Source organism: Eretmochelys imbricata, chromosome 15 (genome assembly GCF_965152235.1).
Source record: "Eretmochelys imbricata isolate rEreImb1 chromosome 15, rEreImb1.hap1, whole genome shotgun sequence".
NCBI classification, from domain to species: domain Eukaryota; kingdom Metazoa; phylum Chordata; order Testudines; family Cheloniidae; genus Eretmochelys; species Eretmochelys imbricata.
The window spans coordinates 22,217,377-22,233,931 of NC_135586.1; the positions used below are offsets into that span (position 1 = coordinate 22,217,377).

The 16,555-nt window shown below is 42.3% G+C and overlaps 1 protein-coding gene across 1 annotated transcript in view; it reads left to right on the forward strand.

Moving 5' to 3' along the window:
- The first annotated feature begins 10,270 nt into the window (after positions 1-10,270).
- Positions 10,271-16,555, forward strand: part of LOC144275825 (transmembrane protein 132D-like) — a 314,361-nt gene continuing 308,076 nt past the window's right edge. The window contains exon 1 of the mRNA XM_077835355.1: positions 10,271-10,285. Within this exon, the coding sequence (XP_077691481.1) occupies positions 10,271-10,285 (15 nt within the window). The remainder of the gene's footprint in view (positions 10,286-16,555) is intronic.

Genomic DNA, 16,555 nt, shown 5'->3' on the forward strand with positions numbered 1-16,555 from the left:
CTACACTTTCCACAGTATGCATCCGATGAAGTGAGCTGTAGCTCACGAAAGCTTATGCTCAAATAAATTGGTTAGTCTCTAAGGTGCCACAAGTACTCCTTTTCTTTTTGCGAATACAGACTAACACAGCTGTTACTCTGAAACCTTCCACTTTATAACCCATCTTCCCTTCTTTCAGTGATACTAATTTCTTGCCTGGAACAAACTTCCAAGAACAGAACCCATGAGCCCCGACTGATCTAATCACTGGGAGGTTTGATTCTGGTTTTTTTAAGCTCTCTATGAAATGTGTCTATGTTCCTGGTATCCTTAAAACTCTTCACATTCTGCAGGAAGAAAGAGTCTTTTCTGTGTGTGTTAAACACAGGAGGCCATTCTTGGTCAATGGAATTCACCTTGCTAAACACAATCCTTATTGTCAGTCCTGAGTGTTCAAAAATAATTAGTTGGGCCTCAAAAATCAAGAGAGGGCTTAAAATCATCAGATTTTTAAAAATAAATAAATTGTGGGTTCTTTTTTCTTTTTCTTCAGCTTTCTGAGCCTGTAGGTTATACTCAGGTCATGTTTTTCAAACTTTCCTCCACAACCATGAATGTAGAAATATATTTAAAGAAAAAAAAAAGCTGAGATTCTAACAAAATAACATGACTCCAGGAGCTGGGGCTTTAAGCAAAAAACACTGAATATCATGAAGTTTGTGATAAAATTATCTTTTCGTGTACATATAAAAACACAAGAGATTTAATTGTACAGCAAGGGGACAGATCACAAGGTGAACTAATGTCAGCAAATTCAGCCATAGCCCTGAGTAACCAAAGCTCAGATTTCAAGAGTATTTAGTTGCTTAGAGAGAGGCAGATAAGCCCCTACTGGAACTTATAAAAACATCTAAGCAGTTTAGGCATGGGAATCGTTGGGAGTTAGATGCCTAACTGGCTTAGACACTTTTGTAAATCTCACTAGGCTCCTATCTGCATCTTTAGGTGCCTATACCTTTGAGAATCTGATCCTAAATAAAGTCCCCACTGTTGAAAGAGTCTCACTCCTCTTTACCCATCCCTCCATCAAAAGGCTGTGCAATTATTAAGTCAATTTCAAGGTCTTGGTCCATAACTTCAAGGCGCTCAATAAACTGGGCCTAGCATTCCAGCATGAAAACTATGTTGCCAACTTCACTCCTCTGTCACAATGAGACTTTTTCTACCATCGGAGTAAGACTTGCCTGTGCAGGAGAGAGAGCTTTCATGGGGGCTGGTCCAAGACTGTGAAATGAGCTCCGATGGAAACTAAGCACCATCGCAAAACTCATCGCCTTTCGTATCAAATGCAAGGAACATTTCCTAGACCTTACGTTCCCTGACAAACACAGAGCAGTGCGTATTTTTTTAAAAATCCCGGTCAAACTAAAACACTCCACTGTACAACTTCAGGATGAGAACACACATGACGGAAGTCCGCTCCACAGGTTAATGCGCTACTGGGAGGTGCTCGGCTCCTAATGTGATGAGTATGGTATAAGAACCTATATGGAATAGAATAGAAAATAATTTGTTGGGGGTCACAGACATAGCTTTATGCCTGGAGTGAAATCCAGACCCCCCCCCCCCCCACTGTAGTCAATAGGAGTTTTGCCATTGACTTGAGTGGGATTCCACCCCTTGTGCCTTTCCTCCATTACCCACGTGTGAGGTCCTGCACTTTAGTGACTCAAACGGTGGGGCATGGACAATGCCATTTGGGAAGATGGAGCTGGCAGGATGAGTGGAGGGAACGATGTGCAGCTGTGTACCCACCAGCAGCCATTTGCTCTCACCCTAGAACATCTGCAAGCTTTCTTTAGAAAAATCCAGTGCATGTCTAGTTTTCCACCAGTGTATATACATAGTCACCAGAGGTACTGCATTCCGGTGTTAGAGAGAGCTAACCTAGACAGCTGAATATTCCCAACCCATCTTCCACCCCAGAGAGTGAGTGTAGCTGATATAGTAAAGAATTGCCAAGGTCTCCGCTTCACTCACCGGCCAAAATAAAAGGGGTCTTGGCAGCAGCTGCCAGGTGTGATCTTGTGAAGTTTGTGTGCCTGTTTTGAGGTGATTTCCTTTTCCAAGAGAACCTCAGGTCCCTTCTCAATTGACAAACAGATGAAAAACATCAGGAATGTTTCAGGGCTGAAGATAAACCTTCGGGCAAAATGACAAATTTGACATCAAGAAGGGAAATTCTTTTTATAACCTCAGGATTCAGCTGCAAAAAGGCACAATGGTCGGAGAGCTCCTACCCACCTTCATACCCACCGCCATTGGGTGATAGTTCAGTGGTTTGAGCATTGGCCTGCTAAACCTAGGGTTGTGAGCTCAATCCTTGAGGGGGCCATTTAGGGATCTGGGGCAAAAATTGGGGATTGGCCCTGCTTTGACCAGGGGGTTGGACTAGATGATCTCCTGCGGTCCCTTCCAACCTTGATATTCTATGAATTACCCCCCACCCTCTGTCCTGATTTTTCACCCTTGCCATCTGGTCACCCTAAACCAGAGCAATGAAGGGATGGGCAATCTAATGGTTAATGTGGTATAATTTAGTGAAGTGTAATATAATAGTTAGAACAACCAGGATACCTTGGTTCTGTTCCTAGTTCTCTCATTTACCCTGGGAGTTCATGCAACCGCTCTGTCTCTGCCTCAATTTGCCTATCTGTAAAATTGGCACAATAATGCTTCCCTCACAGAGTGCTAACATCAGCTTTGTAAAGCACATTGAGAATCCCAGGTGAAAGGTGCTGTGTAAGTGAAAAAGCTTGATTATTATTTTCAAACCAGGTCACGTGTCCTGGGCAAAATGCCGGGAGGAGTGCTGAGCACCTGCAACTCTCATTGGCTTTAGTGGGTGTTGTGGATCCTCAGCACCTCCCAGGATCTGGCTCCATGATTACACATACCTCTTGCTTAGCGCTATACTGACAACTTGTTCATCACTGGCTTCCAGTAGGAGAATTGGAATTCTGAAATATATTGTTATTAGAGGGAATTTCCAAAGGTGCTTATGGGAGTTAGATACCCAAATCTCACTGATTTTCAAAGGTAGTTATGTGTCTAACTCCTTAAGCCTTTTTGAGAATCCTAGCCATTATTATAAATACAGTAGCATCATTGGAGACCTGGGCCCCATTCTGCTAGGTTGTGCATTAACATGTAATAAGAGATAGTACCTGCCCCAAAGAGTTTACAATCTAAATAGACAAGACAAAGGAAGTATCTTTATCCCCATTTTAAAGATGGGGATCTGAGGCAGACAAAGACTAAATAGCTCCTTGAAGGTCTTACAGGGAGTCTGTGCAGACCTAGGAAATGAACACAGATTTCCTGAGTCCCAGTTCACTCCCCTAATTTCAACTGCTCTGTGCTTCTACCTCTTTCAGACCACTGGAAAAAGATTCTCAGAGACATACGACCCACATGCAGTGTCCTTCACCCAGCTCAGTGGATGGCAGCACATTCTCTGTGTTTCTCGGCAGTAGGTCAAGAACAATCAATCAGTTGCCAAAAATGCTTCTGTACTGCACTTTGCGTCCCATTGACAAGTGCCACCCTCCCCACTGCATCTTATTCTGCATGAATCTTAGACCATAAATCAGATCCAAAGCCTATGGAAAGACTCACATTGACTTTACTGGGCTTTGATCAGCCTGATTTTGGTCCCTTGAAGTGATGGTTTTGCCAGGGACTTGAACGGGATCAGGATTTGGGCCTTCACAAATGGTTCTTACTCTAAGAGCTCTGAGGCAGAAACTGGGCTTCTGGTTCTGTTGGGTCAGTGATATTACCCTGCATACCTAGAGGAGGAGTTGTTGTTTTTCATCCTAGCAGCAAAACTCCAGGCATCAGCAGTCTCTGTGTCTCTGTGTAGGAACTTAAGGGGCAAATCCTGAAGTCTTTACATTGAAGTCCATGGGAATTTTGCCTGAATGAAGACATCAGGATTTGGCTCTGAATGTTTAACATGCCTGATTTGTTTCCAGCTGTTATTTCAGATTCACCTAGAGGTCAGATGACTACTTGTCCCATGAGGCTATGCCAAATAAGAATCCTAGGGCCTTTGATCCTCTGGGGAAAAGAAATGAAACAAACAAAACACCCCAAATGTTTCTGTTTTGGAATCATTGCTGGAGCAGTGGGCCTTTGTTGGTGCAGCTCTGAATTGACTTAGCACAATACTCAGCCACTGCTGTATTGATTTTTCAGGATTTTAAACCTCTTTCTGTAGTAATTTCATGTGCAGTATCAATACATGCATATTGATAAATAGACAGGAGAGAAAAATCCATTTGGATCAAGGACAACATGTTGATGAAAGGCCTCTAGACACCTTAGGTATTGTGAAATAAACCACAAACAGTAAAACTAAACACAGAGCTATCCAATACTACATTTTCATTTTAAATTTAACCCACATGTCTATAAAACACTTATAAAATATACATTGAATAGTTATTCCAAGTTAGGAATAAATGCATTTAACAGTAATTTAGATTCTGGACCACTAGTGTTCCCCTCCATCTCTCTTCTCTTTTTAAAGGTGTACTAACATCTTTGTTATTTATTTTGACTATTTACACCAGACTACTGAAATTTCCTCCATCTACCTCCCGCCCCCTCTTGGTTATTAATCATAGTTTTGCTTCCTGTAGTACTGACTCCAACGTACTCATAGAGAAAAATTCAGCTCTTAAAGTCATGAAGTTTTCTTCAAGCCTGGGCTGCTCTTGAGGTTTGTCCTCCATGTAACATTCGCCACTCCATCCTTCTCACAAACAGAAGAAAAAAGTCCCTATTATTTTGCAGACAGTCTTAGGGATATTTTGGACACCTTGTAGAGTGTCTAGTATTGATATTCTCTATCAGTCTAGGTTCTTATATGTGCAGCTGAACAAACGGTTGATTTTTGGTTCAGTATTTGAACTGAAAAATAAAAAATGAAATTGGTCATTTTTGAACCAAAACTGATTTTTTCAATTTTTAAAATAAAGCGTTCAAACCGAAAAAATAATCATTTGGAATGTTGAATAGAAATGATACTTTGAAGAAAAATGTTGAATTGAAACAATCTTTCAAAAATGGTTCATTTTGACGTTTTTCAAAATAATGTTTTGACATTTCTGAAACTTTTGTTCTCCAATGTTTTGCTGGGGTATTTTTGGCCAATATTATTTGCCAAATTCAACCCAATGTCATGAAAAGTTTTGGTGCCCTGAAAAATGCATTTTTCGGTGAATTTACTATTTGCTGGGGAAAAAAGTGCATCCAGCTCTACTTTATATGGCCATAATGAGTAGGGTGTCATGTGCCCCTTCTGTGTAATATTTCAGTGTTGTGCGATAAAGGTAAATCTCCTATAGAATCATAGAAGATTAGGGTTGGAAGAGACCTCAGGAGGTCATCTAGTCCAACCCCCTGCTCAAAGCAGGACCAACCCCAATTAAATTTATTTTTATGTGGTTGGTTAAAGAATTGTATCAATTATTAATGGAATTGTTTATTTTTTCCTGCCTTAATCTTTTTGCATGCCCATCATTTTGTGTTCCCCTTTCATATTCAGACTGCCATCAGAACTTATGTGAAACATCACCAGATCCTTTTATCTGAATACTGTAATTATACATTGCCAACTTTTCAGATGGGAACTTTCCTTTGTTACGTGATCCATCTCTGATCATTTCTGGATTGCTCAGTGCTGTAAGGATGTGTGCATTCCACTGCGGCCTTTTTATTGAAATGATTTTTTTCTGTCTGTCAATGTGAATAATAAAGTGACGTCTGGAGTGTCTGTCTCTCTCCAAAGGAACAGTGATGAGTAATGTATCCTGTCATCAGTGATTTAAGTTGTAGAAAGTTCCTTGAAACTTCATTTATTGGACCAGCTTCTGTTGGTGAAAGAGACAAGCTTTCACACTTGCACAGGTTTCAGCGTGGTAGCCAGCAATGCCCCTCTGCCATGTACATTGGCCAAACCGGACAGTCTCTACGCAAAAGAATAAATGGACACAAATCAGACATCAAGAATTGTAACATTCAAAAGCCAGTAGGAGAGCACTTCAATCTCCCTGGACACTCAAAAACAAACTTAAAAGTGGCAATTCTTCACCAAAAAAACTTCAGAAACAGACTTCAACGAGAAACTGCAGAACTGGAAGGAATTAATTTGCAAACTGTACACCATCAAATTAGGCTTGAATAAAGACTGGGAGTGGATGGGTCACTACAAAAAGTAATTTTCTGTCTGGTGATACTCACCCCTTCTTGTCAACTGTTGAGAATAGGCCACTTCCACCTTAATTGAATTGTCCTCATTAACAATGACCGCCCACACACACACTTGGTAAGGCAAGAATTGTGATTTTTGTGACATCTTTTCATGTGCTGGTATATATAACATGAAGTGGGTTTTAGCCCACGAAAGCTTATGCCCAAATAAATTTCTTAGCCTTTAAGGTGCCACAAGAACTCCTCGTTGCACTTGCACAGAGATCTGAAGAAGAGCTCTGTGTAAGCTCGAAAACTTGTTCATCATACCAACAGAAGTTGGTCCAATAAAAGATATTACCTCACCCACGTTCTCCCTTGAAACTTAAATAAATCAGGGCTATTGAATTAAAATACTGTGGTGTCAGCCAACTGGTGCCTGGACACTGGAACTCTGTTGGCAGAGTAACCTGTCTGGCTAATAGAGTAAATAGGTTTGATTCATTCTCTCTCTCTTATTTTGTGCATCCAAAGGCATAAATCCAGTGTAAACCCACTAAACTCACTCTGGATTTACTCTAGATTAATACAGCTATAACTGAGAGCAGAATCTGCATCCCCCGGTGTGTGTCAAGGTGAGCTCTTACAGCATCATCAAATCAAATACAGTAGCTAGATTTTGAGAAGTACTAGATGAGTTGATGACCTTTAATACTACTTGTGGCTATATATGCTGAATTATGCATGCTATGATTTGATGCCCATGTATATTGCAGACAAGATCACATTAGAAATCCTTCGTTAGATACAGTTAACTAAATCTCATGCTTCCAATCAGAAACCTGTCACCTGTCGGAGTCAGGAGGGAATTCTCCCCCATGTACAGTGTAGTACAAATAGTAGGTACATGCAAAAAGAAAAGGAGTACTTGTGGCACCTTAGAGACTAACCAATTTATTTGAGCATAAGCTTTTGTTCCAGCTCTGAAACCCGTCAGTAGGTATATGACGGGTTTTAGTTTTCTGGCCTTCTCTTGAAGCACTGGGTATTGGCCAACGCTGGTGACCAGATACTGCACCTTATGGACCAATGGCTTTTTCTGATGCTGTAAACCCTCTTTTCCTAGAAGTTCATTTTTTAATTAGGTAGTTCAATAAATTCAAATAAAGCCTCCCGCTATGCTCTATTATCAACGAGGAGAACCTAGAACACACAGCAGTTCTGGGCCAGTGTCATAACATCATTTATGTCATGACTGTGATTGTTATCATGTCAGCCAAGCCCAGACTCAACAGTATATGCCCTGGGAGAAGACACACTAGAGTATACCAAGTTCAGATTCTCTCTTATGCCCATCACCCAGCTTTACCACGTGTCCTGCACAATACTGCAGGCAAATCTCAGGCTAGAGTCCTTGAGTCTGTATGTGGTAATTCTCTAAGGTGGGCCAAGAAGGAGCTGCACCACTAAGACATGCATTAATTTTATTTGAGCTGGAGGTCGCTCTTTGCAGATCCATCTCCTTCCTCCTCATTTAGTATACACTACGCATCTATTTGGAGCCAGTTCTCCATGGTGTGCAGGGAATGCAGCAAGCTTCCCTCCCCACAATGCAGATGATCTGTCTGAACCATCTCCTGTCTGTACAGCCCTATTGCAGGCCTTGCTAGAGTGAATTTTGTGCTGTCAATCCTCCCTGTTTCTCACTAGAAGGCGGTCTCCCTTCCCCATTCAAAAAAAGAAAAGGAGTACTTGTGGCACCTTAGAGACTAACCAATTTATTTGAGCATAAGCTTTCGTTCCAGCTCCACAAAGAGAATGTTTGTAAACACTGTAAAATGGCAGTGTGCGCAAAAATCTCCAGGATTGCTAATGCAGAAGCCAAATGGGTTAAGAAATGATTTGATGACCAGGATGTTGTAGGGCTGGCTTAGCTGACATGAGCAGGTCCAAGTTAAGACAAGACAAGACATGCCTGAACAAGTAATTGCTGAAACAATTAACTATTGTGAATCTGTTTATAGTAAATAAGGGAGTCAGAAACTAACTAGACTGTTGTGGGTATGTTTATAATAAACAAAGTAGGCAGAAGCACCCTGAACTATAAGCTTGCCTTATTGGTCCGTACGCACTCTGGAAAGTGATTGGTCTGTACAAGTATAGATTTTAGTAGCTAGGAAAGATGTATATAAACTATGTGATGTAGGATATGAATTGGAAATTGTGGTATCACCATGTACCTAAATCCCCTGTGTCTGGGATTGGCCAGTGAGGGTAAAAAGCTGTTACAGTAAAGTAACCTGAGTGATGAGCTGGAGTTGGACTGAGTGTTTTGGATCCCAGAGCGCTGGATGAAGTATTCTCCCAGATCTGGATGAGGTGTTCTGGATAAGCTGAGTGGAAAGATCTCAGAGGGAATCCCAGTGTTGCATATGCATTTCTTCTTATAGCACTTGATCCTGCAGGTTCTGAGCCTCTGATGCCATTCCAGCAAAGCACTTAAGTGTGTGCCTAACTGTAAGCACATGGGCAGTTTCACTGAGTTCAGCGCATGCCTAAGTACTTTGCTGGATCAGGAATCAGGATGCTCTGTGCCTTGCAGCATTGAGCATTTAGAAACTGGTATTTTTTTTCCTGCATATATAAACCTTCGTTTCTGCATTAACAGTACGAGGTATTTTTCGTATAAAGAACAGTTTATAGCTGCGTAGTCCTCTCTGTAAAGAATATAAGGCTGCAGACATAAATTTGTGCTGAGTTTAACCTACCTTCTTTATTCAGCATTTATTTTCCCACTGTCTCTTATTACACGTTACACCCTCTAACAATATTCTAACTTCTTCATAACTCTCTTATGAGAAATGAGGATTCTCCTCACTACAAAGGAGCTCCTCCACATTTTCTCATCCCCCTTGATGTGCAAGTAATTGTTTCCTCACTCTGTAACAAGCTCCAGAAAGATGTGCAGAATTGGAAAACGAGTTGTAATGAACTTGGTGGAAGCGGGAGGCTGACAAGTTGGGAGCAGCCCTGCTATCAGAAAAGAATGATGATTTCCATAGGATGAAACGGTTGCAAGCAATCTTGTAAACCTAAGCAAGGTGAGCAGGCTGACATGCTAATGAGGGAAGGACTTTTTTTTTTTTTTTTTTTTTTTAAGTTTAATTGGTTACTTTTGGCTTTGAAGTCATATTGCTTTCTCTTTCTCTCTTCTCTCTCTCTCTTTTTTTTTTTTTTTTAAATCCGCGCAAAATAAATGCGTAGATTTTAGAGTTCCAATGTTTGATTCCTCCTCTCCTTCTGACACCTACTGAGCTCTTTCTGACCACTGCGTCAGGCGCACTTGACTCCTTAATTTATCCGGATGCTGCTCCCTTCTTAACAGTGATTGTTGATGGGGACACACGGCGCACTGGCATTGTGCAAATGGTTCTCCTGTGCCGTTGCAGCAGAAATGGGGGACTCCCTCTGTCGTAAAAGGTCATGTGTTGGCTTTTAATTTCTGTATTGGTCTGATGGATACACGTAAGCAATCCTACATCGTTGCCTCTTCTCCTTCCCAGCAAGGAAGGTGCAGGGTGACAGGAAATCAATGCTCTGATGCGGAGGCATCCTTTTCAGTGGCACTCACGCTGCCCGGGTCCTGGCCACCGGTCCGGGGTAGGGGGGCTCTGCATTTTAATTTAATTTTAAATGAAGCTTCTTAAACATTTTGAAAACCTTATTCACCTTACCTACAACAATAGTTTAGTTATAGAAAGAGACCTTCTAAAAACGTGAGCATGTATGACTGGCACGCGAAACCTGAAATTAGAGTGGATAAATTGAAGACTCGGCACACCACTTCTGAAAGGTTGCCGACCCCTGCTCTGACGTGAAGTGCGATAATAGCAGGCCAGCTGTCATCTCAGCCTTGCGTGTTATGTGGCAGTACCAAGGGTAAGGTGATCTTTGCAGCTTTTCATGTGCAATGTTCTCTCTGGAAGGGGACTGTTTTCTGGCATTCGAGGAGGGTAGCTGTAAGAAACGGGTCATGCGCAAGATAGAGGTAAGCTTCCCTATTGGACTGCTCCTTTGAGATGCGGAGAGGATTCACAGCACTCTGTAGGATCAGGCCTTGTGCTAGAGAGGCAATGGGCAGTGGAGTTACATCAAAGATGAATTCTCTGCTGGTTTATGCTGCGCAAAGTGGCCTAAGCAGACCAAAGAAAATGGCAAATAATCCCCCACTCCAAATTTCAGCAGGAGACTTATTGTGGAAAGGCTTCGTGGAAGGCATGTGTTGAAAGCAGAGACAAAAAGGACTCCTGGCACAGGGAGGGCTGGGACTGGAGAGATCTGGGTTCAGGTCCCAGCTCTCTTGCAGACTAGCTGTGTGGCCTTGGGCAAATCACTTCCCTTCTCCAGTCTCAGTCTGCAAACCAGGAATAATAACCCTTTCTTCCACCTGTCTTGTCTATTTAGCCTGTTAACAGACAAGCTGGGGGAGGTAATATCTTTTATTGGACCAACTTCTGTTGGTGAAAGAAGAGCTCAGTGGAGCATGGAAGCTTGTTTCTTTCACCAATAGAAGCTGGTTCAATAACAAATATCGCCTCACCCATCTTGTGTGTCTCTCATCCTGGTTCCAACTCAGCTACAACAACACTGCAAACAATATTGAACTGTAGGTTCCTGGAGGCAAGGACTGTCTCTTGCTATGTGTACTTACAGCTCCTAACACAATTGGGCCTGATCTCAGCTGGGACTTCTGGGTGTTACTGTATGACTGATAATAATGTGTATCTTTAAGTTGCCAGAGCTCATGATGCAGTGAAATACTAACAAAGGAACAAAGCCAGTGGTGCTGAATGGCTTCCAAGCAGTTTAGGGATGGGATGTGCCAGGACATACCCGTAATGTATCATAACCTAGCAGAAGTGTAATCTTGTAGTTTTCGGTGAGATTTCCTGGCAGAAAATAACTCTCAGTCCAGATACAATTTACAATGCTGACACCCCCTTTGGGGTAGATACATGTATGTTCCTGTTGTGGTGCTGAGTCATTAAAATAGTTTCTTTGACTCTAGGTCAGTGAACAGATTAGCCATGCCATTGGGTGAGTGCTGCTTCAAAGGCCAGGGTGTAGTATTTTTATCTGCAGTAAGATCCTGTCTGAGTTTGAAGGCCTTTGATTACACAATACAATTTGTGTCTTCTTGTGGATTTCATTTATTGACCTCCGATGCTATCTGAGCACTTAATCTGTTCTGTGTCCCGTCTCTCACTGAGCGATGCTGTAAATACAGGCTCCTTTTCCACCCCCGCGCTGCTCCTTCTTGATGAGGATATGGCAGCTCGCATCTGGCCACTGGCCTTTGAGTGCCACCGTAAAAAGCAGCCACTGTACAGCTTGCATGCTTTTAAAAGCATCTGATTTCCACATAGCCTTCTCTGCTTTCCTTTCTGTTTGAGATCAAAACCTCCCCTCTGCCTGTTACTGTGTAATAAAGTTGTTCTCAGTGAAGCATAATGCTTAATGAAATGCTTAAAAATACAATAGTCATTGTTTTAAAGCATTGTTTTAAAGCAAAGGTTGCTACAGAAGAGACAGAACAGGTAATTGAGTAAGTCAACATCAGTGCTCCAGCCTTGTCTGCTTCTGCCTAATGTCTGCAATGATGAATATTTAAATCAGAGTAGGGAAAGTGTCAAGCACTTATCTGGTTCTTCTGGGCAGAAGAGATTTGGGAGCTTGAATGATAAAGGGCTCTGCCCAAAGGTTTGTCACAGATCAGTGAAATAAAATTACATAGCACTGTCTATTCAACGACACCCAGAGGCTGAGTAGATAATTCATCCTTAGGGTTCCAGAAGTTCAGAACCACACTCAGACTGACAGAATGACACAAGGTCTTGCCTCTAAGACCTCAGTGAAGAGGCAGTAAGTCCATCTGGAGTGAGTAAGTCCAGTTTGGCACAAGCCACCCTCAGCTCCTGCTCCTCTGGGGGTGCAGGAGCCAGCTGGTGAAGCCACCAAAGTGAGGACAGGCCTGTGAAGGTTCAAAGCCAGACTGACTGAGAGATGGCTGGATTCAGATCCCAGCAGAACCCCTGTGGGAGCATGACAGCAGTACAACCCCTGCCTTCCTCTGGGCATGAAACCTTCCCCTCCTGTACAGCTGCCCCTGGCCCTGGGGAGTGCATCTTGCTGGAGACAAAGCACAGAGAAATTATGTTTTGTCTGAACTGTCCTGAGTTTGCAAACTTGCAAGATTTCAAACCTAGAAGAGGCTTCCTTGTGAGACTCATTTCCAGCCCTAACGATGAAATATGATGAAAAAGACAACTTTCTCCAGGAGATGTGGGAACTTCTGCTTCCATTGCCAGACAGAATCCATGAGTGCAAAAGTCAAGACGGAATTGAAGAGAGCTCAACTGGAACTGCACAAGCAAGCTAGAACCCCGGTTCAGTCTGATTCCACAGAACCCCGTGAGAGCTCCTGAGCACAGAGAAATACCAAATCCAGACGTTCCTGTCCCACAGACAGGGAATACAGGTGCAGTTGCCCTGAACTGTGACAGTAAGGGCACCCACTTCCAGGCTCCTGACTACCAGCCATCATCTCCTAAGTATGTTTTGCCATGCTGCACAATTCCCTGCCTATACCTTGTTATTCCCCAGCAAGTTAGACTACCTAACCAGGATCTGTGCTTTGCTTTCTCTTAAGAGGCCATGAGCAGTTGTAATTACCTACAGTTATCAGTTACCACACAGCCCTTTCTAAAAAAGCACATTTATTCTTAAGGTGAAAGCATTACAGAGAAAATATTAAAAAGAACCTACATGCATGGTAAAAAGCTGAGCAGAGATCAACCCCAAATACAACAAGGGCTCTGGCAGGTGATCAGACCGCCCTTCAGGCCCCACACAGGAGTTTTTCCTGTAGTTACAAGTTCATAACAACTTTTGCTCAGAACAAGAACAAAAAGGAACAGCTCATTCTTTCCTTCATACTGCTTGGACCTTTGATCTTGTGCTCATGAAAGAGGTGATCAGCAGACAGTGGTTCTCTCCTTAGGGAATAGCTTCAAAAGGTAGGGTCTAGAGGTGGGAAATTTCCATTCATCAACCTCCTCCCTAGGAAACCCACTTAACTTTGTCCCAAAACTTCCTTCTTGTCTGGCACATGGTTTAAAATAGTCCTTTGATGCTCATAACACTTCCCAAGGTTTATATTGGCCTTGTCTCCCCCTAGAGAAGTTGCATCAAATCCCACAGGTTTCAGAGTAACAGCCGTGTTAGTCTGTATTCGCAAAAAGAAAAGGAGTACTTGTGGCACCTTAGAGACTAACCAATTTATTTGAGCATGAGCTTTCGTGAGCTACAGGATGAAGTGAGCTGTAGCTCACGAAAGCTCATGCTCAAATAAATTGGTTAGTCTCTAAGGTGCCACAAGTACTCCTTTTCTTTTTTCAAATCCCACAGTAATACATAAAGTTTGCATTCAATAGAATGGACTTCAAAGATACTTAAACGTCATTCAATAATGTTTTTCAAGGATATTGCAAGAAACTGCCCAATCTGTCAGTTACATTATCAGCACAAACTCAGTGAGGGCCCGGCAGTACTCCTATCTTCCTGCTGCACAAATAGATTTAAAAAGTTGCTCCCTACATAACCCAAAGTAATCACAACTGATTTGTAAACATTGACATTATGCAACCAGTTGAAAGGTGGTGGTGGTTGTTTGTTTATTATTAATATAAAACAACTTAAGGAAAGGAATCCCCCCCCAGGGACTCTGACAGTCCAGGAACTAAATCCAAGATCTGGTAGATTTCTTCTCTTTTTCTGAAGCTACGAACAACAATTTTGCAGTAAAACCAAGCTACGAACTGCTGTTTTGCAGGTGTCCAAGAGCTACCATTTCATGGTGTGAAAGGCATCAAGCTCTCAGTTCTTGGCCGGACTGCAGGGTATTACTGTTCTCGTCCAGTGCAGCTCCAGAACAGAAGCTGTCTAAACTTCCTGAGAGGCAGGTGTAGCATGTGTGTGGTGGGACTTTCTGGGGTATGTCATATGCATAAGCGTGTGCTGTACAAAAGGAGGCTGAATCTGCTGCCTCTTCTGAAGATTGATCAAGTTACCGGTTTGCATATTCAGTGACCTGCAAAGACTTTTGCTTCTCCCGCCAGTGATAACTATTTTTTTATGCATCCAACGAAGCAGGTATTCACCCACGAAAGCTTATGCTCCAATACATCTGTTAGTCTATAAGGTGCCACAGGACTCTTTGCCACTATTTTTTTAAAAACAATGTCAGTCATGGGAAGAGTTAGCGAAGAGAAAAGAGAGAAAACTATCCTTGTATGACAGGTTTCAGAGTATCAGCTGTGTTAGTCTGTATCCGCAAAAAGAAAAGGAGGACTTGTGGCACCTTAGAGACTAACAAATTTATTTGAGCATAAGCTTTCGTGAGCTACAGCTCACTTCATTGGGTGCTTATGCTCAAATAAATTTGTTAGTCTCTAAGGTGCCACAAGTCCTCCTTTTCTTTATCCTCATATGGCATCTCTTCCTAGGTGCCCATTGAGGGAAATCCTCAACAATCCATCCACAGCATGGGTGACCATGTACAGGCTAAGATCTAAGGGTTTTGAAAATAATAGCTCCAGTTTTAAGTACTGCATTGGGAATTGGCCTCTATTGTCATGTTCCAGTATACTGGGAGGGGGGGTCATCTCCTTAAAGCAAAACACTGAGGGGCAGATCCTCGGCTGGTATAAATTGTCAGAATGCTGCTGACTTCAGTGGAGCTATGACAATTTACAGCAGCTGAGGATCTGCTCTGAGACTCAACAGGCACATCTTGCTTCCTCTTCACCTTAGGATCTCCCAGGCTAGTGACTCCAATGCCTGGCAACATCCCTTCCAGATTCGTGACCCAGAGTTTGCAACAACGTATGATGAGACCTTCCTATCCCCAGGACGCTACAAGCACCAGCAAAAGGAATGTAAGGTCGAGCGGAAGCAAGTTGTACTCTCACAGATGTAGCCTGCCAGAGTCTTTTGCATGTGCCTCTAATGAAAAAAAAATTCCTTCGCTCCTTATGGGGCCAACAAAATTGATCCTACAGCTTGACAAAGCTAGTCAGTTCAACACCACAGGAACTCAGCTGTCTTATTGACCTGATATGCATCATTTGGAGAGGTATGGATTTCAGTATTGCATATTGGAATCTTGAAGTTAGTTCTCTCCTATGGCAATGAAAAGATCATTTAACTTTGGAGCTACTGAATTCAAAAGAGCTCATATATAATCAGCTGAGATGCCCAAAGTAAATAGTAAGATAACAGGTGCTTTAGACAATATATATATTTTGCAGCCAAACTGAGCTTCTTAGACCAGGTTCACAGAAAGATTTGCGGAGGTTTTTTAGCTAGGGAAGCAAAACTGGGCCGTTCTGAAAAATTCAGGGGTGATTTTATGGCTCTATATACAAAATATATAGTTTTTACATGGTTGCAATACCAAAAAAACAGGTGAAACTGTTTTAAGCAAGACTTGCACTAAGATTTGGGTTTGGGTTGTTTTTTTTTTTCCCCCTCCAGACATGAAATTTGAACTCATGCAGCTCAAATCAAAAACAATGTTTGCTTCAGTCACTGCCTGGTTGAGTTCAGCACAGCTGCATGCAAATGATCAGTTAATAGTGATGATATTGAAGATGAGTTGCAGTTCCCAGATTTTCATTTGTCCTGATATGCCTTTTAATTGCACTTCAGTCACCCATCACCACTGACTTGATTCAGCACTAAACAAGGAGAAGCACTGAGTTCTATTTGGTGATGATGATCTAGATTATTCAGGTGGCTTCACTCCTGTGGATTGGTTCATAACAGCCTAGGTTCGCTGCCGTGTTCATGGTGGACGAAACAAGTGAAATGAATAAGGATTGTTTTCAGAGCACTGTTGCATGCAGCCCCATGCACTCTCATGCAAATAGGCAGTTGACTCTCATTTCTGATCTCCTTTGCCATACTTGGTGCTTAGGGCTTCCTCTGTGAGCTTTTAAAAATCCCACTTTACCCTGGGCCTTAATTTTCTGTGACCTTCCATATAACAAACACAACCCTGGTTTCTACAACAGGTTCCTTTGCGTAAACATGCCTAGTTTGTATGTGAACAATCAAAGTCGCAGCTCAGGTTCTATTTGTTTTAATTTGCCATACTTTAGAATCCTTATTAAAGTCTCATGGTCAAATCCAGATGGCGGTACAGAGCTCAGGCTAGGTGCTGGAGATAGTTGTTGTTTGTGTTGATTATAACTCTCCT